The 23,932-nt window shown below is 49.5% G+C and overlaps 1 protein-coding gene across 8 annotated transcripts in view; it reads right to left on the bottom strand.

Annotated features, from left to right (window-relative positions):
- Positions 1-23,932, bottom strand: part of LOC116953433 (dystrophin-like) — a 373,535-nt gene that overhangs the window by 81,348 nt on the left and 268,255 nt on the right. For all 8 annotated transcript variants that reach the window (XM_032973644.2, XM_076074969.1, XM_076074971.1 and 5 more), the window contains 6 exons: positions 21,240-21,412; positions 19,260-19,416; positions 16,810-16,903; positions 13,410-13,654; positions 10,554-10,700; positions 2,534-2,612 (listed from right to left, as the gene is read on the bottom strand). In XM_032973644.2, the coding sequence (XP_032829535.2) occupies positions 2,534-2,612; positions 10,554-10,700; positions 13,410-13,654; positions 16,810-16,903; positions 19,260-19,416; positions 21,240-21,412 (895 nt within the window). The remainder of the gene's footprint in view (positions 1-2,533; positions 2,613-10,553; positions 10,701-13,409; positions 13,655-16,809; positions 16,904-19,259; positions 19,417-21,239; positions 21,413-23,932) is intronic.

The raw sequence follows: 23,932 nt of genomic DNA, 5'->3' as shown, positions 1-23,932 counted from the left end.
CCGATAATTTGAGACAACTCTGTCGATCGTGAACACGTGCGGAATCAGTGCCACGTTGCTGACTCGCACGATCAGGTTGCCGTCGGGACAGGCGGAGCGTCTCGCTTCAGAAGTTTTAGCTTCTCGTGAAGTGTTCAATTACACTCGGCAAGTGGGTTGAAGTGCTTGAAATATAGACGGAACCCCATGGAGGAAAGTTTAAAAGCAAAAACATTGCGATTTTTCCGTTCATTAACATCCTAATCTGGAGGTTTCAGTACCAGGGATTGCAGAATCCAACGCGTGGTAAACCTGCCGCTCCCCTCACTGCCCATTGCACGTTGCAGGCGACTCGGTTGTAGTTAGACGCATACGACTTCTTCTTGACGTTGACAATTTGAATAACGTACAGTCTTTTGTCAATCCAACTGCCGGACGGAGAACTCCCCGCACCGTGTCAGTTTTTGAGGGCCGTTTGACCATACTTTGCCATGCTGGTCAGGGCGAGTTAATGAAGGGGGACGTGATTAAGGCACCGGTTCACACACCGCTCACCACGGCGTCGTTCGTGGCCGGCAATCAACCACAGGCTTGCCAGGCTCATATAGTACAGTAAACGCCAAGCACCTCCCCCCCCCCCCCTTTGCTAGGGCGGGGAAGTATGGTCAAAGAACACCCACGACTGGCACGGCATGGCAAGGACTTCATCCAGCACTGAATGTACAAATAAATGAAACACATATCTGCCCTCACACAGTTGAAAGGATCCTTCATTGGCTTAGCCAATGGAGGATCACCGAGTTTATCAGCTGGCGGGGTTCATGTCGCAATGCGCTAATCCACTATGCCTCCCCAACTCCAACCCCCGTTCCTCTTTAAACTCAAGAATAATGCGTGTCCTCACATCCACTGCTACCCCGATACCAATTATGCATCTGTCCGGCCTTGGCACTGGCAAGTTTTTTTTTCCGGAGATAAGAGAACAACGACGCCGGTGTGAAACGTGCGACTGAAACCCTCATCCGCGCACGCTGGCAAAGCAGCTGGGATTGCTTTTGCGAGGCAGCAAAAGGAGACCGCGGGGGGAGTGGGCAGGTGCTCCGCGAAAGCTCTTTTTCACGACGGAATTTCGCCCGCCGGTGGGACCTCGGCTAGATTGTTGCGCAAAAGTCACACACGCAGCGTTGCACGCGACAGCCGTCCGGCTGCCAGCTTCGACGCGCAACGGCGGTGCCGCTTCTGCGGTCTTCGGCTTGGTGGGACGAATAAAATAAAACGCGTGCGCTTGAGCATCACTTGCCAGAGGGCATTTCCTCCAAGACTGTAGCCGCAACGCACGCAGGGATATTACACGGGTGACAACCCGGTGAGCCCTGCTTCTAGTAATTCCCTCCCACCGTTGCTTGGTCATCTCCCCCCCCCCGCCCACCCCCACCCCATTCCCCACGCTTTTGTACGGAGGCACCGTGATGAAGTCGTATTCAGACACTTTATACATTCAAAAAGGCTGGAGCGGTGGCAGCGGTGGTTAGCGCGCCGTGACGCAAATCCGGTAACCTGAACGCGATGTATTGGCCAGGGTTAATATCAGTGGGGAGTGATAACCGAACCAGTCCTGGGCATCCCCCCCCCCACCCCTCTCCCGCTCCTAAACCCGCACCAGCTCGGGTGGTGAACTGTGGTAAAAATAACCACACGATGCAACATGGTGCTGGATGGCCTTCATCCAGCAGTGGAATAATAAAAGGTTGTAAATAATTATTATTGTATATTCATGTTGTTTTTCAAGGTAAATACAAATATGTATACATTGCCTCCGAGTTCTCGATGAAACATCACGTCAAATTCACAAAATATCTGCAAAGTTAGAAATTATTTAACATTATCATTCACGTTATGACCCGAGGTGTTTTATCTCATAAACTACTAAATGACACACGGTTGTATTTATCAATGTTATGAATATAGATTAAAATAAATGTATAAATACTCTGAGATGCTCATCAGCCAATGTGTTTTTTGCACGTGTAAACGTATTACAATAATTAACTTTTGCTCTCCGTCTAAACCTTTCTAGAATATTTTACTGCAAGAGCCAGAGACGCAACGCCCCCGTCTCATTACGCGCAAGGTCACGATGGGACCGTCGATCACTCGACCTGAACGCGAACCCCCCTCCCCCCCCCCCCCGGACGAGTCTCACGCAACAGCCTCGGCGACCGAGAGCTTCACCACACCCCGCGAGATAAATCCACAGCGCCTCGCACCACGCGCACGAACGACGCAAATCCCATGAATCAGAGAGCGTGTTCCTCGCGCACGTCAAAGTAAATCCATCAGAAATCCGCCACACATGGCAGCGGAGGGAATGTTTGCAAATCTGCGGGACTATGGCCCTGCTTCCCACTCCCCACCGCGCACCCCGGGGCGGGCTATATGCCGAAGCCACGGACCGCGCGCGGTGAGATTCAGCAAGACGCGGAAAACATTTACCTGCGCGTGACAGGTGAGATTGATTCATGGGCAACACGCACCCCCGGAGTCAGACACTCACTTGGGATGTACGCTTTTGGAGCGAGATTCGGGTCGCTCTCCACCTCTTCTGATTGATCGATCTGACCGTCCAGCGTGGTCTGATGGTGAAGATGAAGAAGGAGAAGAAAAAAAACATTTAAACGGACACGCCAACGAGAAACAGAAAACAAAAACACTTTGGTAAACGCTCACATTTTTATCACGCGACACGTTGCGTATCAATTTCCCGCGAGCGTGCGGACTTTGGAGACTCCTCGCACTGCAATACGTTTCAGACAATAAATCTATCAATTCATTGATTCAAACAAACCTCCCATAGAAAATAATAGTCTCTTTAATTTGTGCGGCTTGCGGCTACAAATGCTCGAATCGTACAACGTCGCACTTCCCCAAAAATATAAACTGCAAAGCGGTGGGTGGGCGAGAATTTGCTAAATCACTCAGAACTGAATCTCTAATAGTCGCTGTCTGCTGGCCATATGATATTATCGTCTAACAGAGTTGTGTTTGCTTAGACAGCAGAAGGTGCTATTGGGACCATTAGCTAAGTGCTCCCAGCATATCAAACGACATCGCGCCGCTTAAGGTGCAATATATGGCAGCCAGGGTTCAGCTGTTTATTTGCCATGCCGAGCCAAAACCAAACCACATTAAGCTGGGCCTCTCTCAAGACATGTGAATCTGGTTCGTCAGTACACGGCAAGGACACAGGATCACCGCATCATCCACACGCATCCCAAACCATCATTGCGTGTCACACGAGTCGGCAAACCCTGCGACGGCACGGCACCCCGCCACGTCATCCACATGGTGCCTCCGGACTGAATCAGTGCGCGTTTCATGTTAGGGGACAGTGGAAAATAAAATTCACCTGGTGCCTCGGTTTGTACAGCGGCAAAGGAGGAGGTATGTGAGAATGAAACGGAATGCATCGCTCGTACTAAACGGTTCCTTTGTATACCGTTGCACCTCTCAGGTGGGGGGGGGGGGGGCATGTAGCCCGCATGCCCAGCAACCGCATGCCTAAACAGCTTTTGTTCGGCCGGATAGAGGAGACTAAACAGGCACAGCACGGGCTAGGGAAGAGATGGAGTGATGTGGTACAAGAGAATGTGGAGCTGAATGGATATCTGTCCAGGAGGCTCGTGAAGGACGCTACTGGGCAGTTGGAGGCAGTCGCCCTCCAGCAACAAAGGAGGGCAGAGGAGCGATACTCACAACAACGAGCGGAACACCGGGTGGCTAAAACACAGCAAGTTGGCACAGTAGGGGGGGGGGCACAGGTGGTGCATCGGCCAGTCATCTGAAACAGTCAACCCATGGCACCTGGGTCTTTCCTGTGACCTCCTGCCAGCGGGCGTTCGACACTTCACGTGGCCCTAACGTGCACATAGCCTGGCACAAGCGCCATGGTGATGTCACTGGCAAATGGCGGTTGTTGTTGTGTGGTAGCAAACACCCGGCTGTCGCCACAGCAGTAACGTTCGCGCCACGACTCCGCGTTGATGGCTTCACCCCCCCCCCGCCCCTTCCCCGGTGATAGTCGAGGGCTCCGCTGTCAGCGACGCTTCACTTGCGATGACGATGACGGGATCTGCGGACATTCGAGAGCTCCGATTCCCGTGCAAGGGGACCATGAAACGGTCTTTGTTTGAAGATGAGAAGGAATGCACGGTGAGACTTGGGGTGGGTGGGTGGGGGGGGTCTTCAGGGTCCGATTGTGCCGGATGTTTTGGATTTTGAGGGGAGCGAGCGTCGGATTTTCTGGAGAGGGGCGAGCCTCTCGCTGCCAACTCGAGCTCGAATGCCGGCACAAAACTCGCGCGGCGCAATCAGCGGGCTTTTTAAGTGAGATTATTATCATTGTTAAATGCTAACCAGTTATTATTGTACTCTATATTACACTTTAACCAGTAGTAATGAATATCATATTTGTGGTATTGTTATTTTTATTATTATTTTAAGTGAGATTATTATTATTATTACACTCCAACCAATGCACCACTTTTCCGTATCAAAATGCATTCATTTTCGATTTAAAACACGGCATCGACACACCGGCCAGCCGAGGCTCAGCTCTGCCGGCTTGAGTTTCACGGGGTGGCAAGTGAACGTCGTTCCGAAGTGTCGATTCTTCATCTCAGACGGCGTCGGTGGCGTCGGCACGAATGAGGCTTCCTTGCCAGAAACGACGAGGCAACGGAGGTGGGAAGAGAGGACGTGGGAACGTTGGAGGAACGGCGGGGAGAAGAAAGCCCTGGCGAAGCGTGACGGCAGCGTTCCCATTGCCAAGCTGTAGGGCCGCGTGCTCGGGCAGTGGGTGGCCCCCTCTTTTTCTGTCAGGCAGCTGGCCCGGCGGTAGGGCGAGCCACTCACAATTGGGCCGTTTGTCAGTTGGGGGTTGACTCTGCCCATCATCCCTCTCGGGAGGGGGGGGGTCGATAAAATAGCTACCACTTTGCAGGGAAGTCATTGGAAACGTGGAATTCCCACCCGTGGCTCAGGGCGGTAAACGGAGGATGAGCACCGACTGAATAAGGAGGGAATCTATTGTTTTTAACACGAGATTTAGGGAACGATCGAGGGCCCAGAAAACTATTTTCATTTTTCACACTTCAGCTCGATGGAATTAGACGTGGCGCTCCGAGCTTGAGACCAGTTTCCGAGGGCGCCGCGTCTCCCCTCTGGGCTGAAAGACAATCCCCGCGCGTGTCGACAGCTGAGAGAACCTCTCCCGCGGGGTTAGATTCCGTTTTGCGCAGGTGTTAATTCGCGTCATGGGCTCGCGCGCAAGGCACCGGTGACTTCCTAAACTAAATCCCCTCTCTGCAGACTGTCTCTGGACATCGGTGCAGCAGCAGCAGTGGTGCGTGGTTTGGATATTGAGACATTCAGCTGGAGTTAGGGCCGGTGGGAACACGTTTTTTTTTTTGATTGGCGATGAGCAATGTGTGGGCCCTCGGTGGAAAAATGGAGCTACGAAATAAGTGACGGCCGATGAACGTATGTTGCGATAAAGGATTTCGTTTGAATATTCATCGTATACTGTGACATTGCAATATCGTCACTGTTATCAGAATTGCATCTTCGATCCGCAACATTGCGCGCGTTATATAAACTGTATTATTATTATCATCATCATCAGCAAAGGTCAATCTACCACTGGATAAAGGCCTCCTTTGGCCACTGTAATATCGAATGATTCCGTGAATAAATAGTCCGCCTCGCACCTGCACATGAGCTCATTGATCACTCCATCTTTACAGTGGATGTCCGCTCAGATGCGTTCCATTCCTTTACATCATCATAATAATAATAATAATACCATGGTGATTCTTTGTGCGAGGGCGAGTGGGTGAAAGTGGGAGAAGCCACATGGTTTGTGGAGGCCTTCATTCAGCATTAGATCTACAATTCACGGGGAATGCAAGGAAGCGGGTGCGCATTGTGTTGATGCACCGCGCTCTGAACCCGGCAACCTGGGTTCGACTCCCAGTCACGGCTATCGTCAGCTGGAAGCGATGGCTACACAAGACCTGGGCCCTCCCTGGTCTTCCGTCAATCCGCACTAGCCAGGTTGGTGAAGTATGGGGAGGCACTTTATCAAGCGGTGGACTGAAAATTATTCAAAAGTGCTCAAAAATGAATGAAATTATTATAATTATTACTTCACAGTGGTCACATGACTGTGAGGGTAAACAGCGATTGTGGAAAGAATCCAATATTCTCCGAAGGGCGGCACTCGTGCAGTGATGCACTGTGGTGGCCTTGAATAGAATGACCATGGCGATAACCATTTCGTAAAGTTTGTTTTTGTCTGTGTCACAAAGGTTGGCGCTAAACTTTCTGCCATTCTTCCCACCACTGTTGTTAGCACAGAGCCCAAAAGGCCAAAATGCCAAGTGGCCAGCAACAATCGGCACGCTTGAAAGGCAACAACAAAAGGCAGATGCTCTTGGTTCTTTCGGTAAAGTCACGTAGAAGGGAAATAATAAAAATAAAACATAATAGAATAAAATTCTCACGACGTTTCGGCCACAACACAAGCAGCCGTCCTCAGGTGAAGAAACAGAACTGTCGGAAAGACAGCGCTCCAATGAACACTGCTAAGCTTGGCAGCGTATTTTTAAGCTGGGTGGGAGGAGCAGAGCGCCTTGACAAAGGAGTTTACATATCAACAGAATAATTTAGCATTGAAGTAGCTATGTTAATGTGAGAGATTAGCAGGATGTTAAAGTCAGAAATTAGCATGTAACTGGGAGATAGCATGATGTTAATGTGAGGAATTAGCATCTAACTGGTCACGGAAATAGCTATGTTAAAGTCAGTTTACATATCAACAGAGGCATTTATTATATTAACGCTAAAGAACTGCAACTACCCAACTATCATACAATAAACCGATGTGAAATAACTAAATATAAACTACATCAATATAATCAATGTACTCAACATAGTCTCCAATAAGATGAGCTATTAACATTAAGTAACTGGGTATACACTACACTATATAATGACTACCATATAGTGAACTGATACAAATTTTAAATATAAACTACATCAATATCATCAATATACTCAATATACCATCCAATAAGCTGAGCTACGAACAATAAGTCATTATACATTACACTTCTATGTCGCAAAAAAATATTATAATATGCCTCCAACTAATCTTTTTTCTTACATCTCACGACTATATCCCGTATTATAAACTGCCATAGACAGACCCCAACATTGAATTATACACTACGTTACTATACACTACCCTATACTTTAGACTATTATAATATTAGACTTGTAATATTACACTATGTATTATTCTACCAACCCTACTGTATACCACACTGCTGTATATTCACTATACAATTACGATACTATATATTACCTTATAAATTATATTAAACATTACACTTATACTATTTATTATTATACAATATGCTATAAACCATACCATTAACCGTCGTGAAAGGTACTAAGAGGCAATGCCAGCGAATGGACTGCGGTCTGAAAGTCACCGTAAAACACAATCAATAAAGAACCAAAATGGTTTATCACATCCTTCCAGTTACATGCTAATCTCTCACATTAACATAGCTACTTCAATGCTAAATTCTTCTGTTGATATGTAAACTCCTTTGACAAGGCACTCTGCTCCTCCCACCCAGCTTAAAAATATGCTGCCAAGCTTAGCAGTGTTCATTGGAGCGCTGTCTTTCCGACAGTTCTGTTTCTTCGCCTGAGGACGGCTGCTTGCATTGTGGCCGAAACGTCGTGAGAATTTTATTCTATTATGTTTTATTTTAATTATTTTATTATTTCCCTTCTACGTGACTTTACCGAAATAACCAAGAAGATGAAGCCCTGCAGTCACGAAAGCTTTAAATCGAAATTTAAAAGGCACATGCTTGAAAGGCACATTAGATAAGCGTTAATGTGTTGCTAGAATTGAGAAAAATGTTTCAGCAGTGCGAGGGAAGATCCAGATATGTAGGCAAGTATTTTGATCTGCGGTGTGTAACGGTTGAACGCCGTTTTTCGGTGAGACGGACGAGTTGGTCCGGCCACACCGAGTCCTCAATGTGGGTGGGAGCAATTGATGAGCCAAGTTCACGAGAACGGTAAAGCAACCGTGGTAGCAGTAGCAGGGATAGCAGAGAGCGTTTCAGAGGCAGCTGGCTGTCCATGAGCCAGTATGAGGAGCGAGTCAGCGAGTGCTGGAACATTCAATCGACCTGACCGCATTACATTGAATTCCATCAAGTACTTGTGCAGCGAGAAATATGTGGTCTGCGACCATCAATTAAACCAGCGTGGTGGTGGGGGCGGAGGTCCTTATGAAACATCGGCACTGAATGTTTTTCAATTAACCGTCGAACGTCCCACACAACCGCAGGGGGTGAGGGAGCATATTCACCCCTCATGAAATGTCCACAGCGGTTGATAGCGCTACCTCGTGCTGCAACTATGGGGAGTTGCAGGTGGCAATGGGTTCAGAACAGAGACACCGGCTTATTGCTTGCTGTTGGAATTCATAAAAAATTATAATAATTTACAGCTCTCTATCAATCCAATGCTAGATTAAGGCTCCCCCAACGGTGTGTGGGGGGGGGGGGTTGGATTGTTTGAGCATACTTCACCATGCCTGGTCAGCTCGGGTTAGCAAAGGCAGGGAGGAGGAACCAGGACCGGTTGAGATATCGGTCACCACTGATGTTTCCTGTGGCTGGGAAATTGGGACTCGAATTCGTTGCGTAAGTGTGTTAACCGCTTAACCACCACTCCACCCAGCTTGTAATATTAAAAGTACGGAGCAATAAGAATCCCCATCCCTTACACCATCGCCACAAAAAAATGCCACCCTTTGAAGAGCCAAACAAACGTTGAAGTGATTATAAGCGAGAATTTAAACTGTTGAAAAGTGTACCGGAGCTTTCCCCCCACCCCCACCCGCCCCCCCGGAGAGGATTGTTTTATTTAGCCATCGGTAGTGCGCGCCGCGGCAATTAATCGTTTCGACGCCGCCGGGCGCAGCCGAGATAGCGAGTGATGAACAAGAGGAACGCATTTGTCTTCTGTAAAATCTGAGCACGGTAAATTCTGGGAGCACGCATTCTCCGCTCGACGGGCCTCGCCGGCGCTGCCCAATATCACGGAAGCAACTGCTGCTCCTTGGGACAAAACGAAAAAAGCGGCGACTGACACCGGCAGGAGAGAGGGGGGGGGAGAAACACGCGCGACGGGAAAAATCCGAGCGATTTGAGCACAAATGCGACGTTCCCTTCCATTTCAGATTTTAATTGTGACAGACGAGGGGGAGGGGGGGGGGGTCTTAGAAATGCCAAGGTAATTTGTAACCTTGACGAGCAAGAAATTATTTGACGCGAAAGATCTGCACTTGGCACGCTAGAATTTGCTCCGAAGGAGAAGGCACGAAGAATTATTGTGAATTTAGGAAGGGCAAGCTATGGGGCTGACCCCAAAGGTCATTGCTTAAGGAGATAGAAATGCCATCCATCACCTGCACTCATCCCCAGGATGGGCTTCGTGAGAATTGTGCGTTTGCTCAGGTTCAGTCACCGTGCCTTATGCTCCCCATGATCAAGCTAACACACACCCTGGTGCAATCTAAAAGCTAATAAAAATGCGCATGCTGATGGTAAAATACCGCATGCAACACAATTACATAACAGCGTCGCTACATCGGCCGTACATCACTCGTCGATGTTACGTCGAGGTTTGTTTGATGATAATAAAAGTGAAGGTGTTTGTGGGTTTACATTTTTAGGTAAATCTTGTATTTGTTGGTTTGGTTTTCAAGGATAGTTTTATTCATCATTAACAAAAAAAAACGATTGAGCATTTGGTTATTTATTTACTTTTTCAGACCACAATTGAGCGCTTGTACAACATTGCGTGACACGTTTTGTGGAATCTATACGTCGTATATAAATAGGAACCACATGTGCATATGCCAACCAGGCACTAGAAATACTCGCTAATTGTTCTTTAATCGTAAGTGGCTCAAGGATGACACCTGCTCTCATTTGAAGCCCATGCGACAGCTGCCTCAGCCTGGTTCTACAGTTGTGGCCTGTCACGAGGCACGGCTGCTGATCCGCCTTTGCATGTACGTACGGTGAACTTCTTCCGCACCGTACGTAGCCAACCGTGCCAATCGGAGGTGCCGGGTGCAGGAAGGCCAACAAACTAAAAAAAAAACCAGCAAACCTTTAGATACTGTATTCTTTGGGTCTTTCGGTAAAGTCACGTAGATAGAAATAAAAATATCACGACGTTTCGATCGCAACGTCATCAGGCTTGCGTTGCGATCGAAACGTCGTGATATTTTTATTTCTATCTACGTGACTTTACCGAAAGACCCAAAGAATATCAATTCCTGCAGTCACGAAAGCTTCAAGTCACTTTGAGGGGGCAGCCGAACGTGTCTCCACCCCCTCCCCCCCGCCCCGCGCGACACGGTGCAGCCGCACCGCCTTCGCGACTCGACAGCTCCGGCCACCGCCGATGTTGCTCACCTGCATCGCCCGCCACGTGGACGTCACCTCCTGCAGCCTCTGCTGGGTGGACGACGAGAGGACGACACCGGCGGAGGCGAGCTCGTCCGCCGCCTCCTCCACCGACCTCAGCTCCTCGGCCAATGGCCTCGACTCCTCCTCGATGCTCTGGAGGGGGGGGGGGGGGCCCGGGTGGCAGCGAGTGAGGCGTGACGTTCAATGACAGAGAAACACAACGACAATTAATTTTAATTGCTGGCTAATTGGACCGCGTCAGGTTTTTCGCGGTTGTTGCTGGCCAAGGTGTTTTCGGGTCGGTACTGCGTGTGCCGTTTGGCACGATGTCCGACGTTTTGCTCCGCGTGCTTCTACGGGAGGCCGACATCGTGCAGACCGTCACGCCAAAACATTTGGGACACCGTACTGCGAACACGTGGTGCCACCCCCGTACGCACACGCTGGAGTTTCTGCGTCGGTTAATTCGACTAAACGCCTCTTCAAAAGGGAAGACTCAAATAGTTCCACGTACGCCTCTCTCACGAAAATATACACGGCAGCTTTTGAAGTCACCTTTCGATGCCGCTCAATAAAGTGTGCATGGTCGTTCACCTAAGCCGAGTACGGTGTTTATGGATGCCGCTGTGGTGTAATCGTGAGCTCACTGGACTAGCAATCCAGACACTGCCGGTTCGCCTCCTTCTCCCGGCGTGGCAGCTGCAACAATAGAGCAACTTTCTAAAATCCCCCCCCCCTGTCCAGGTGAGTCGATTGGTAGGTCACGTATGGTGAGGAGAAATGTGGGGACTCCAACAACTTCCAAAATGTTGAACTTCTTTCACGCCGTACATCGCCAACCACGCAACTTGGAGGTGTGTAAATATATATATATAAACATGGCCGGTGTGGAAGAATATTCCAGATACCCTCTCGAGGGACTCGAAGAGCTACTTCTCGTGGAAGCCCTTCCACCAGCAGTGTCCTGAGCGAACGAATGCAGGGTTGCACCTCTTCCTTTTTAATTCGCTTAAATGCCCTGTTTAACGGGAGCCTCAGGAGGCCTCTTAAGTCTCTCGCTCACGCGACCATGGCCGCTTTGAAGTTGTTATTTTTTTTTTAACGCCTCCGATTAATATACGTGCAGGATCGTTAATTTAAGCTGTGCACGGTGTGTTTACGATGATGGCTTCTCCCTCACCGCTGCCAAGGGCGCGGGCGCCAAGGGTGTTATTTTCTCGTCAAATTTTAGCTTTGGCGGTAACAACAACAACAAACAAACAAACAATGGCCTTTGCACATAACGAGTGCCACTTGGCACCCCGCGTCTGCTTCTGCTCCCGGACAGATGGGCCCTGTGGCCTTTAACGTCCCCGCCGAGAGCGGTGGCGGCGGGGACCCGCTTCCCGATCGCGAAGCGACCCGAGGGGTCACGATCTGAGCTCGCCGTTGTCACCACGTGAGAGCGCGTGCTCGCGCGCACTCTCAACGGTGAGCGGGTAAGGCTCCACCAATGCCACCGATTGCTTGTGACGCCGCTGGCAAGCAGGGCCTTCCACTAGAGGGAGCGCCAGAGAGCTCCGTCTATCCCGGTGTTCTTCACTGCAAGGCCCGCGGGCCACTAGCGGCCCCTCGTTTGGCCCCTGACAATTCACAAATCTGCAAACAACCTTTGCAGGCGGTTGTGGTGGCCCTCACACTGGTGCCTTATTGAAGAGGCGGGAGCTACCCGCGCTTTACCCCACGTCACGTGAGCACGCCGATTGACTCACTGCGGTGAATCCGATTGCACCGCTGGCTTGGGCTGAAACAGGTGGGCGGCTTTCAGAAACTTACCCCCCCCCACAGTTTCAAAAGCCGAAGTGCAATTCCAGCCTGCTCGTCGTTACACCACTGTGGCAGCACCCATGTGGCTCTCCATAGGTCAGAATTGTAATTATAATTGAGGGGGAGGGGGGGTTGGTGTGTGACTTTCCATGCTGCGAAACATGTAATTCTGTAACCAGCAGCACACGTTAGTCATTCTGCCAGAAATGTTTTTTTTCTGTTTTGTTGCAGGACGAAGGAAAGAACGACGATGACAACAACAAAAAAGAATGCTGATACGTGTCATTTCTTAACTCGTGCAATCGCTACGCAGAGTGAAGGGGACTCGCGTGGCTTCTCCCCGCGACGTCCCCAACATTTCTCAAACGCGAGCGAGCGACAACCTCTCGGCATGTGGCGCCGCCAGTTTTTGGCAGCGCTTAAATGTCAGCGGCGCTTTGCGTTAAACATGTAGCGGGCCCAATCAGGTGGTGACAAGGATGACAATGGTGACGTTTGTTTTCATTGTACGCCACAAATACTTCTGGACCAAGCCTCCCCCCCCCGCTGTGAAAGCATGGAGGCCCCGATTAGCACGGTTTGGCTACGTTCGGTGCAAAAGAAGTTCAACATATATACAAAACAAAGATCCCCCATATAGCCTGAACAGACTGTTGGGGCAAGTGCTGTTAGTGAGCACCGATGAAGGTTGGCACGGCACACGAGGGGGTGGGTGGCTAGCACCAGGCCCGGCCACCTTTATCTCCCCAGTGGCGATGTTTTACACACCGCACCAAGTACTCGTTTGAGGCCGAGTCGACCTAGGGGAGGCCCAGAACCGGTTCAGATAATCGTCACCGGTGTTGGCCTTGAGCGGCAATTAAACTCGGCTCGTCGGGTTCGTAGCGCGGCGTAGCGCTAACCGCTACACCACCGCTCCCCACAACATACACACACACAGAGACCACACACTCCTGTTGGACAAGACACACACACACGCAAAGCGGCTACGTCGTATCAACACCGCGGGATTCCACGCGGCGGCATAGGCGCCCCCGTCCGTCGGCGTCAACGCACCTCCTGGTCGCCATCGGCGTCGCCGCAAGGCCCCCCCGCCTGGTCCTCCGGAGTCCCGGGCGTCCCGTCAGCTGTCCGATGCCCGAGCCGGCCGTGCAGGTCGTCGAGCGAGGCCTGAAGTACCCCGAGGCGAGCGAGGGCCCAGGAGAGGCGGCTCGCTCGACGCTCCGCCGCAGCCGTGACCTTTCCCAGGCGCTCACTCCAGACCGCCGGCCTGCTGCTGCTGCTGCTTGTTACGTCGCCCGCTGTGGGACAAACAGGCCGTGCGTATGCAGCCCCGTGTCAATCCACTGCTGGAAGAACACGCGTGGAGCCTACTGGCTGCCTGAGCTGGAGCTACCTAGCACTCGTCTCTGCCACGCCGACCACCCTCCAATGTTTGTTCCAAACGTGCAATCTGCATCGGGTTCATGATGAAAACGAGTCTATTCAGATATTCTACAGCTAAGCGGTGCACCACACTGTGCCTCTGAATGGTCTCGAATGATGACATCACAGAGCTACGAAATAATTAAATTACTATTATTAAATAAGTAAATTATTATTATTACGTGAAATGTACTACTCTTGTCAAACCACTGCTGGACGAGGGCCTCTCCACGCTGGTCATTGCAGGTTGGGTAGAGCGTGGGAACATAGAACTATAGTACAATGACATATTGCTGTGCCACGTTCTCTGCTGCCCATCACATAGTCCTGCGGTCACAGCACACAATCACAGCCGTCTAATGAGATAATCGAAGACGTATTAGGGACCATTTGTAAATTCACTGATTGATGAGTTTACAAATGGCCTCCTCACGACGTGTTGGCCAAGAGATTTAGTTTGACCATACTTCACCACATTGGTCACTGCGGATTGTGGAGTGAGGTGGGGTGGGGCGGCCCAGGACTGCTTCGGACGTCACGTGTCACTGATGGTAGACGCGGCTGGGATTTAAACCTACATCGCCGAGTTCAAAGTGCAATTTACTAACCACTGGCCGACCACTCCTTTATAAATCGTGAAGTAAATAACATGGAATATTCGATCGAAAAAGGACGAGGAGGTGCGCAAATTGCTGTTAACGTCTCTGAGTCACGAGTGGAAATTCCACATTCTTATTACAGGGAGCGAGACCATATATTTGACAAATGAAAGCAACCGTTGATGTCTCATGCAATGGTACGCTATTGTATTGGCCCCGGAAGGATGATGAGTAGAATTAATGCCTGACCAGGATTTGAACTATGATTACGCATCCACGTGCTCTGATCTGCTATATATATAACAGTTCCTGTAGCATAGCCCTGAGTGAAGCAGTGAATGATGATATCAACGTGACAGGTGGGAGGAAAACACTCAGTTTTGATGTATAGATCAATGGCTGATGGAGTTACGCTTATTTCCATCCATCACATTTCATTGTGTATTTCAGCATTATGTGCACCGTTAAATGTGCGTGAGGAGGATGGTGATGATGGCATTGATGGTGATCATGATGATGATGCTGGCGATGATGATGGTGATTACGATGATGATGGTTGTGGGTTGTAGCAATGAGGAGGAAGATGATGAAGAAAATTATGACAATGACAACGATATTATGACACGAGGTTATTGATGGTGAGAAGTATTAATATGACGATGGTGTTCATGATGATGATGATGATTATGATGGCAGTAACGACGATCAATTGGAGGAATGTGGTGATGCTGTTGAGGATGATGGCGTCGCTGAGGATGGTGTTGGTGATGGAAGATGATGACAATAGCGTCTAGCCAATTGACCTGTCACCATCTAACCCACATCAACCACCAGGTGGACAGAGGAATCAACAGGGGGTATCCCACACGAGCGGAAAGTTAACCTGGCACCTGTGGACCACCGATCCAACGGCTAACCCCGCACGCGCCACGGCGAAAGGCGACGGCGTCAGCTCAAGGAGACCGCCGTTTAATTTCAGAGTGTACAACACGACCGCCGCTGCCTAGCAAGAGCATTCCCGCCGTCAAGTACAGGCAGGGCTTGGTATTACCACAGCCAGTGTGTGTGTGTGATGACAGACATCATGGCTTTTTTGTCCTGGTGATTTTGCACGATTACCCCAAGCGCTGTCTAGCGGCAGGCCGATTGTTGCCGTGTTTGTTTTGTTGATTTTTTTTATCTTTCGGCTTGATAGGCCGAGAGGGGACACTGGAGAGATGACAGATGCGAAATGAGGCCCAGACCGGTTGAAACGTAACAAAAAAAATTAAATTTCGATTTAAAGCTTTCGTGACTGCAAGGATTCATCTTCTTTGGTTCTTTCGGTAAAGTCACCACGTAGAATGAGAATAAAAGAATAAATTGATAAAATAAAAGAACACAATAATATTCTCACGACGTTTCGGCCACAACACAAGCGGCCTTCATCAGGTGAAGGGACGAGACTGTCTGGAGGACAGCGCTTTGGCAGCGAGCGCGAGGGCACACGCGCACACACACACATTCCTTTGTGTGATGTTCCGACGGCTTGACAACTGCGTGTGAAATGGATCCAAAAGGTCGTCTCGAAATATAAAAAAAAACTACTACGGGGAAACGAAAAAAAAAGCAATCAAATGTAAACGCACAGAGACGCATTGATATAATGGAGAAATAAATAAATGTGCACACACAACAAACTTAGTGAAGAGAAATAAAAATTAATCAAATATGAATCGATGCGGGACTGCCTTGAAACTGATGGATTATTTTTCCACATTTTGTTTGAAATCAGCGGAGTCTACACGATCTGTTAATTGCATTCCAAGTTGTACGACGCCCAGCGGGAAAAAAACAACTTGATAAATTTGGAACGGCAATTTCCCAAGGCCTTGTCAAGGCTTAGAAGCATTATTCAGACTGCAGTTCACCAGCCCCGTATCATGGGGGGGGGGGGGGGGGGGGTTGTGGGGTACAGACCTTCATCATAAACATATGGAGTGTGAGCTAGAGCTGATTTTTCAATTCCAGATTGAAATTACCGGAATTCATTTTAATTTACAGTCAATCCACTGCTGGATTAAGGCCTCCCAAGTCATGACAGTTTGTTTGATCATACTGCACCAAGTTGGTCAGTGCGGGGTTTTGTCAAGTGGTGGGGCTCATACATATCATACATAGCGGCGTGAGAGCTCGCGTAGACTGCATTTTATTTTATTTTAAAAATCACAGATGCTGAGCACAGGCCGAAGGGTCCAACATGTCAGGCAGCCAGCAACACAAAATAGACAAAAGCAGATCATATCATCACTCATTCTGTTTAACCTTCAACATTTGTTTAATGTTCGCTTAACATTCACTGTGTGCCATGCCCTTAACTGAGTTTGTGCATGCACTCCTAAAAAGAATCATGCCAAATTCCTATTGTTATAACACATTTTTTGTTGTTTTACCATCGTTCACTTGTTCCTCCGACGAGATCATTTCCGCCGTGTCCATCGCGGAGATGATCTCTACCTCTTTCACTTGAAGCTCCTCTCTGAATTTCTGCAATGGGGCAGAGCGAGGGCGACACACACAGAGTGAGCGAGTGAGGAGTTCACGGACAGCGACAGAAGCTGGGTTCGGTACAGGTCTCCAGATCTGAATTATCCAGCATTCCAGGTTGACGATGCTCCTAGGGTGTTACCAAAGGTCCTGAATGTCCCACAATTGGCCACTTTTGCAAGGTAGCTGGCCGAAGAAATATGCAAGTTTTTTTGGGACGTTAAAAGTTTATTTTTCTTGTGAGTTACATCTAACTCCCCCCCCCTCCCTCTTCCAGTATTCTGAGATATTTTGCTTCCGATGATACATCGTGGATTTTTGTACCTCAGATGTACATGCTGTGCTCACTATGAGACTGACAGTTGCATAACTTTAGGCCTTCCCTGTGACTTGCAGTCAATAGCCTGAGGGCTGAGCAAGGCCCTGTACAAACTCTCCCCCCTCCAGGCTCCCATCAACAATAATCTATAACATATTCTTGTTTTTTTTTACCGAAATAACCAAGAATATGAATCACTGCAGTCACGAAAGCTTTAAATCAAAATCTATAACATCTCAACTGCCTCTTGAACCATGGGGTCCACGGGAAGATAGAGAAAAGGATAATACCCACACGTGATTGATGTGTGGATCAGATAATGCCACTGCAAAGGAGTCTGTGTGTCTATAATTCAGGACTGCGTGTTCCAGAAAAGGTGCTTCGAGAAGAGAGTTAGAAGTGGAGTTACAGATCACACGAAAGATATTCAAGCCTGTCTGAATGCATTTCTTTACACAGGACTGGAAGGGTCCTGGAGAAAGGAAAATACCCCACCAAATTTGAAGAAATTATAGACTTACTCTTTGGTCCTTTCGGTAAAGTCACGTAGGTGACTTTATTATTTTATTTTATACCTACGTGACTTTACCGAAAAAACCAAAGAGTATGGATTCCTGCAGTCACGAAAGCTTCAAATCAAGATTAAAATAAAGACAGGTCAAGAAGGTAATTAAAACACGTGTGTCACAAAACGTGCGTTTGTAACGTGCTCCAGATTCAAGGGTCTATCTGTGCAGGCTGACTGGGTCTGCATGGCTAATGGAGCTTGTCCCTCAATTAGGAAATTATGCTAATTGGGTAAACAAACAGGGGAAAGAGGGAAACGCACCGATGCGCCCGTCCTTAAGGGTAATTTTCCTGGGCACAGTATGTTCTGGGCTTACACGTAAATATATATAATTTTTAGGTGAAGAATTGGATGGGGGGGATGTCTGGCACAGAAGAGCCATTGTCTTCTCATCATAAAAACAGGCCAGCGTGCTGCAAACGCAGCGCCCTCAAACTTTACGCGTTGTTGTTACATTTATAAATGCAAGAAATTGTCTGTAAAACATCAATGAAACAGAAACCTAGTTTTATGGATTGCCCTATCAACGGTCCCTTATCGACAGTGATTTTGGCAAAATACATTATTGTATCACAAAGTGATCAGATGCGGTCATAATTGAATAAAACCATTAGTTAATGTGTTCCATTTTGTATGGTGTTCTCCATAGATTTCGTTTCCCTTCTGGTTTGTGGACTAATCTGACGCCTAGAATTCCACTGCCTGGCATTCTTAGGACATGAAGAACCCAAAGGAAGAATTCTATTCGGATTATTGCACTAAGTGGTGTCCACTTTGATTTGTGTTTGAGCTCAGGGGTTGATAAATGGCCTTGCCATTCAACATTAAGAATTCTATGCATATTTAACGCATGACAGATGTCCAGTTTTATGCACTTGCTCGGTACGAATCAGTTCAGAGCTAGGCTCCGTGTCCGACTCCTGGGCTATTTAAGGCACAGTAACCTAATTGTTGACACAATGAGTTAATCGGATATTTGCTAACATTGTCTCCATTTTCCCAAATGTCCTAATCTTGGCTAAAGACCTCTTTCTCTCTCTCTACACGGAATAAGGTCGTGTCCTGTCCGTACTGCCTGAAAAAAATAACTTTGAGGTTCAAGGTGGCCCGGACGTCCTGCAACTCACATCGCTCATGACATCTCTAAATTACGAGGAAAAAAATTAACCCACCGAAAGAGAACAACAGTGCATGGTTACAAAACCGTGAGTTTCGAGAAACACGTGACGATTTATTTTTAAAGCGCACACACAGCCTGTGCAAAAATAAGTGAATTGCGCTCCTCTCGTCTTGGGTCACCGTCAAAGTGGATTTGAAAAAGAGCTACGTAGGTCTGTGGCGCCTTACCTGGTAAAATAAAACATAGATCAGGAATCGTTTAGTTTCGTTATTTCATCATCATTATTCTTGAGTAATGGTTATTTATCGTTCAGGACACCCTGTATTACAATTCAGTCCTCCGCAAGCACCTTGTTTTCCTCCAGCTGCTTGTGGACGCTCTCCCAGTCGCCCCCAACATCTCCGTCCGCCTGTCCCCTCGGGTCTCTTTCCTTCTCGTCGAGCCAGGCCAGAAACTCTTTGAGCCACTCCGGGGACCCTCCACTCTGCTGCAGTGGCATGCCGTGCCTGGAGGTACGCAGAAGCGAGGAACACGTGGATCGGGGAGCACGCACGAATGAGGCAAATCACATTGGCAGCGAACCCTTTCCCGTTCCGAGACGACTGCAAGTTGCAGGGTGGCTGTTCCGTTCCACAGCCGAATCTCGGCAATGCGCAAGCGGTTGGCATTAATTTTATTTAGAGAGCCGTAGTGCCGCTGTTTTTAAAGACATCGTTACTCACGGCAGAAAACCGTAGCTACACGACCGCCGCACCCTACGATAGCTTGCGCCAAACCGCGCCACACGCCCTCCCGCATGGCCTTGCGGGAGCCTCGGTGCCAATAAAGTTATATTATTTTAGTTTGTCTTCCGATTCCGTTCCGACGGGAAAGGGTAAAGACACGTAAAGTGGGCTTGGGCAGGACACATCGTGAGACAGGATGGCGGGTGACGATGGAACCGACCGCCGACGGAACGGCCACCAAAGTAGCGAAGACGGCAACCGTAGGAACGGAGCAACGAGTTGCGATCACGTTCAGGAGTGAGATTGGACGGTAGCAACACCGAACCACGGTCAGCGGCGACGGCGTCGGGGAGGCCTTCATGCTGCAGTGGGCCGAAAACGACGATGGCACCTCCATGCTGCCACACTATTGTTTTTTTGTTAATGGTGGAGTGAAGACCAGAGGCGCGTTGGTTAAAACACGGAATTCGTTTAAGCGCTTATTATTTCAGGGCGCGCATCGGTGAAAACGGGGCTTTTAATGAGGGATGCCTGGCAGCGTGTTCACGAGATGACCCATTGGCTTTGAGCTGCCCAATTACAAGACTAATTTTCTCCAGCGAGGATGCAAATCGGGGTCCTGTCGCATTATCACAAGTAGCACAGCTTGACGAGAGCGACGAGAACCGGTGAAATGCATGGGCGAGCCCGGGTGAGAGCCCTCCTCGCTCACAAATTGACAAACAATCTTCTTCAAAAGGAGCCAATGGCTGGGGAGGTGGGGAGGTGGTGGGGTGGGGTGGGGGTTACTTTGTGACGCAAATCGTGGATCAAGAGGTGTTATTGGGTGTGATAAACACATATTAGCATATATATTACCCATACAATTTGAATGTGGTTATAAAAAGCTGTCAGGCATTTACCAGCAATGCTGCGCCTTCCTTGTTAAAACCAAAAACTGAGTTGCGTGAACGAAAACTGTTACTTTCCGACAGATTACAAACCATCAGTCAAACGTGGCTCGGTGTTCAAGCAGCAGATACACCCCTCCCTTTCACCCCCCTCCCTTTCACCCCCCCTCCCTTTCACCCCCCCTCCCTTTCACCCCCCCTCCCTTTCACCCCCCCTCCCTTTCACCCCCCCTCCCTTTCACCCCCCCTCCCTTTCACCCCCCCTCCCTTTCACCCCCCCTCCCTTTCACCCCCCCTCCCTTCCACCCCCCCTCCCTTCCACCCCCCTCCCTTTCACCCCCCTCCTTTTCACCCCCCCTCCCTTTCACCCCCCCTCCCTTTCACCCACCCTCCCTTCCACTCCCCCCTCCCTTCCACCCCCCCTCCCTTCCACCCCCCCTCCCTTTCACCCCCCTCCCTCCCACCCCCCTCCCTTCCACCCCCCCTCCCTTCCACCCCCCTCCCTCTCACCCCCCCTTCCTTCCACCCCCCTCCCTTCCACCCCCCCTCCCTTCCACCCCCCCTCCCTTTCACCCCCCTCCTTTTCACCCCCCCTCCCTTTCACCCCCCCTTCCCTTTCACCCCCCCCTCCCTTCCACTCCCCCCTCCCTTCCACGCCCCCCTCCCTTCCACCCCCCTCCCCCCTTTTGTGCGTGCCCCCTGCCGCCCACTGACCCCGCTTTGCTCGACTTGTGACGCAGGTCGCGCCACCGTTGGTTCACGCTGTCGATCCTTCGCTGCAGGGCAGTGCTGCCCTCCGAGCCGTCCAGCGACTGCAGGATGCGCTGCCCGCTCTCCGTCAAGCCCCCGAAGGCGTCTTGCTGCCCCTCAATCTCCGCCTGCAGATCCTGACGGACGGCAAGGAGAACAACGAGTGGTTGAGCGAGGGGGTTCATAAATATATGACAAAGACGAAGATCACCCCCGCCCCCCCCCCCCCCCCCCCCCCAGTATATCCTTGACAGGCTAGTGGGGCAAGTGCTGTTAGCGAGCACCTATGAAGGCCGGCATGGCACACGAGGGGGTGGGTGGGCAGCACCAAGGTCGGACGCCTTGTCTCCCCATTGTTGATGAGTGCACATCACACCAGGTCCTCATTTGTGGGTGAGTCGACCAAGGGGAGGCCCAAGACAGATTCAGGTAACTATCACACTGGCGTTGGCCGTGGGCGGGAATCAAACTCGGGTCGCCGGGTTCGCAGAGCAGCATGCTAACTGCTACACTTCCGCTCCCCATATATATACACACACACACAAACAAAAAAAAACAAATATTCCCCATATAGCCTTTAACAAACTGTTGGGGCAAGTGCTTTTAGCGAGCACCTATGAAGGCCAGAATGGCCCACGAGGGGGTGGGTGGCCAACACCACGCCCGGCCGCCTTTGTCTCCCCAGTGGCGATGTTTACACACCGCACCAGGTACTCATTTGAGGCTGAGTCGACCTAGGGGAGGCCCAGGACCGGTTCAGATAATCGTCACTGGTGTTGGCCGTGAGCGGGAATCGAACCCGGGTCGCCAGGTTCGTAGCGCAGCGTAGCGCCAACCGCTCCACTACTGTTTGTTTTAAAGTCAATTGTCGAGGCTATCATCAAACCACAATGTTCCCTACGAGGAGCCGCGGGGAATGCTCTCTCCACCAGATGAAATGTACGCGCAGTCCTTTCAAGTGTGGGCACACTCTTCTCCTACCCCGTCACGACCGAGAGGAATCGGTTACGGAGTGAGGCAAGAGAGCTCGCTCTTTGCATTTCATTCTCTCCCAAAATTAAAAAGCAAGTGCCCTCTGCTGGATTCGGAAAATAATTTGGGGTTTGCTCGGCTGGTGAAGCGCCGTTGTATTCTCTCAAGATGCTCGGCGCGAGCCACGGTTTTTGGTTGTTTTTTTACCATTAAAAAAGAAATAAGTAAATAAATTCCATTTTACTTTGAAGCACTTTATGCTTTGGCTCAGTCACCAGAGAACAGCCAAGAGTATAATTGAACTAAATGTACAAGAAAGTCTATCAGGACGGGGAAAGGTATCCCCGTTTTGGTGAACTACCGGGGCTCAAATTCAATAAATCGCTCAGATTTTCAATCACCCCGTCCGAAAGCGGCGAGCTAACGCGGCGTGTTGTTCTTCTCGTTGTTGTTGTTGTTGTCAAATCATCAGATAAACCTGCCCTCTGAATGTCAACAGCTCAAACGAAGCGTGCAAATAAACAAATGGAATTTGAACAAATTCACGAACGTGTCGGGATGGCCACACACACACTCGCCCCAAACCCCCACAAATTTAAATAATTCCATTCCAGCGCCCGCTAATGCAATGTCTCGACATGTGCAGAATACAATCTTGTCAGGCGCAAATGAACGTAGCCGCCATTTTTAAACACAGCGGGGGGGGGGGGGGGGCGGGGATGACAACATTTCTACGCGCCTAATTTAAGCGGATTTTGCTCTTCTTTTGCATACGCTAATTGTCGCAATTCTCTCCGCAATGTCACACTGCGTTGCAACTGCGGCATTCTAGGATACTACTTTAGGGTGGCAGTAGTGGGGCAGCGGTAGTTGGCGTGCTGCCCCGTGAAACCGGCGACCTGAGTTTGAGTTCTGGTAAGATCTTTCGAGCGATTGAGGAGCGATATCTGAACCCGTTCTGGGCAACCCCCCCCCCCCCCACCCCCTCCCCCAGGATAGGAGATGTCAGTATGATGGCTTCAAATAAGATAAATTTGAACATTTCAGGCACTTATTGCTCCCTTCAGGATCGGTCCGCACATCATTCACCACTGATCTTAGTCGTGGCCAATAATTAAAAAACTCCGGTCACCAGGTTCGTAGCACAGTGTGCAAACCACTACCACCTTCAGTAAACCTGCGCTGACCAGCGGGGTGAAGCATGGTCAAACTTCTGTCACGCCCAAGCACCTGCACGGGGAGGGCTTTGTCCAGAATTTATTGACGGGGTGCTGGAAAGCTATTATTCTTATTATGTTTTAATGAATCCATAACTTAAAGCATGTCGCCGATTTTGGTGGCTGCCACTGCTCTGCGCGCTTGCACGTGTGTGCGATTTAGCAGTATACAGCCCTCTTGTTAAAAACCGACGTTTTAGAGCTTTAGCCAGCACCTTATAATGATGAACAAACTCGGGATTCATCTGAATAGAAACTATCTCAGGCCTGCATTATTCTAAGTCTACCAGTCAGTTTAATATCACGTTTTATTATTTTAATCTTTCGTTGTAGCTCGATAGGGCTTTTTTATTAATTCGGTTATTAGTCTGATTAATTATCCGTGTGGCCGTGTGAGCTGACAGAGGGAGTATCTCTCTATGTCCCCATGGTTCAGGGAAAACTTTCCACGCACCTGGCCAACAGCTC

Source organism: Petromyzon marinus, chromosome 51, assembly GCF_048934315.1.
Source record: "Petromyzon marinus isolate PM22_M1 ecotype Great Lakes invasive population chromosome 51, UKy_Petmar_22M1.pri1.0, whole genome shotgun sequence".
In the NCBI taxonomy this organism is placed as follows: domain Eukaryota; kingdom Metazoa; phylum Chordata; class Hyperoartia; order Petromyzontiformes; family Petromyzontidae; genus Petromyzon; species Petromyzon marinus.
The sequence above is the reverse complement of the archived record's forward strand: the minus strand, read 5'-3'. Positions and strand labels throughout refer to the sequence as shown.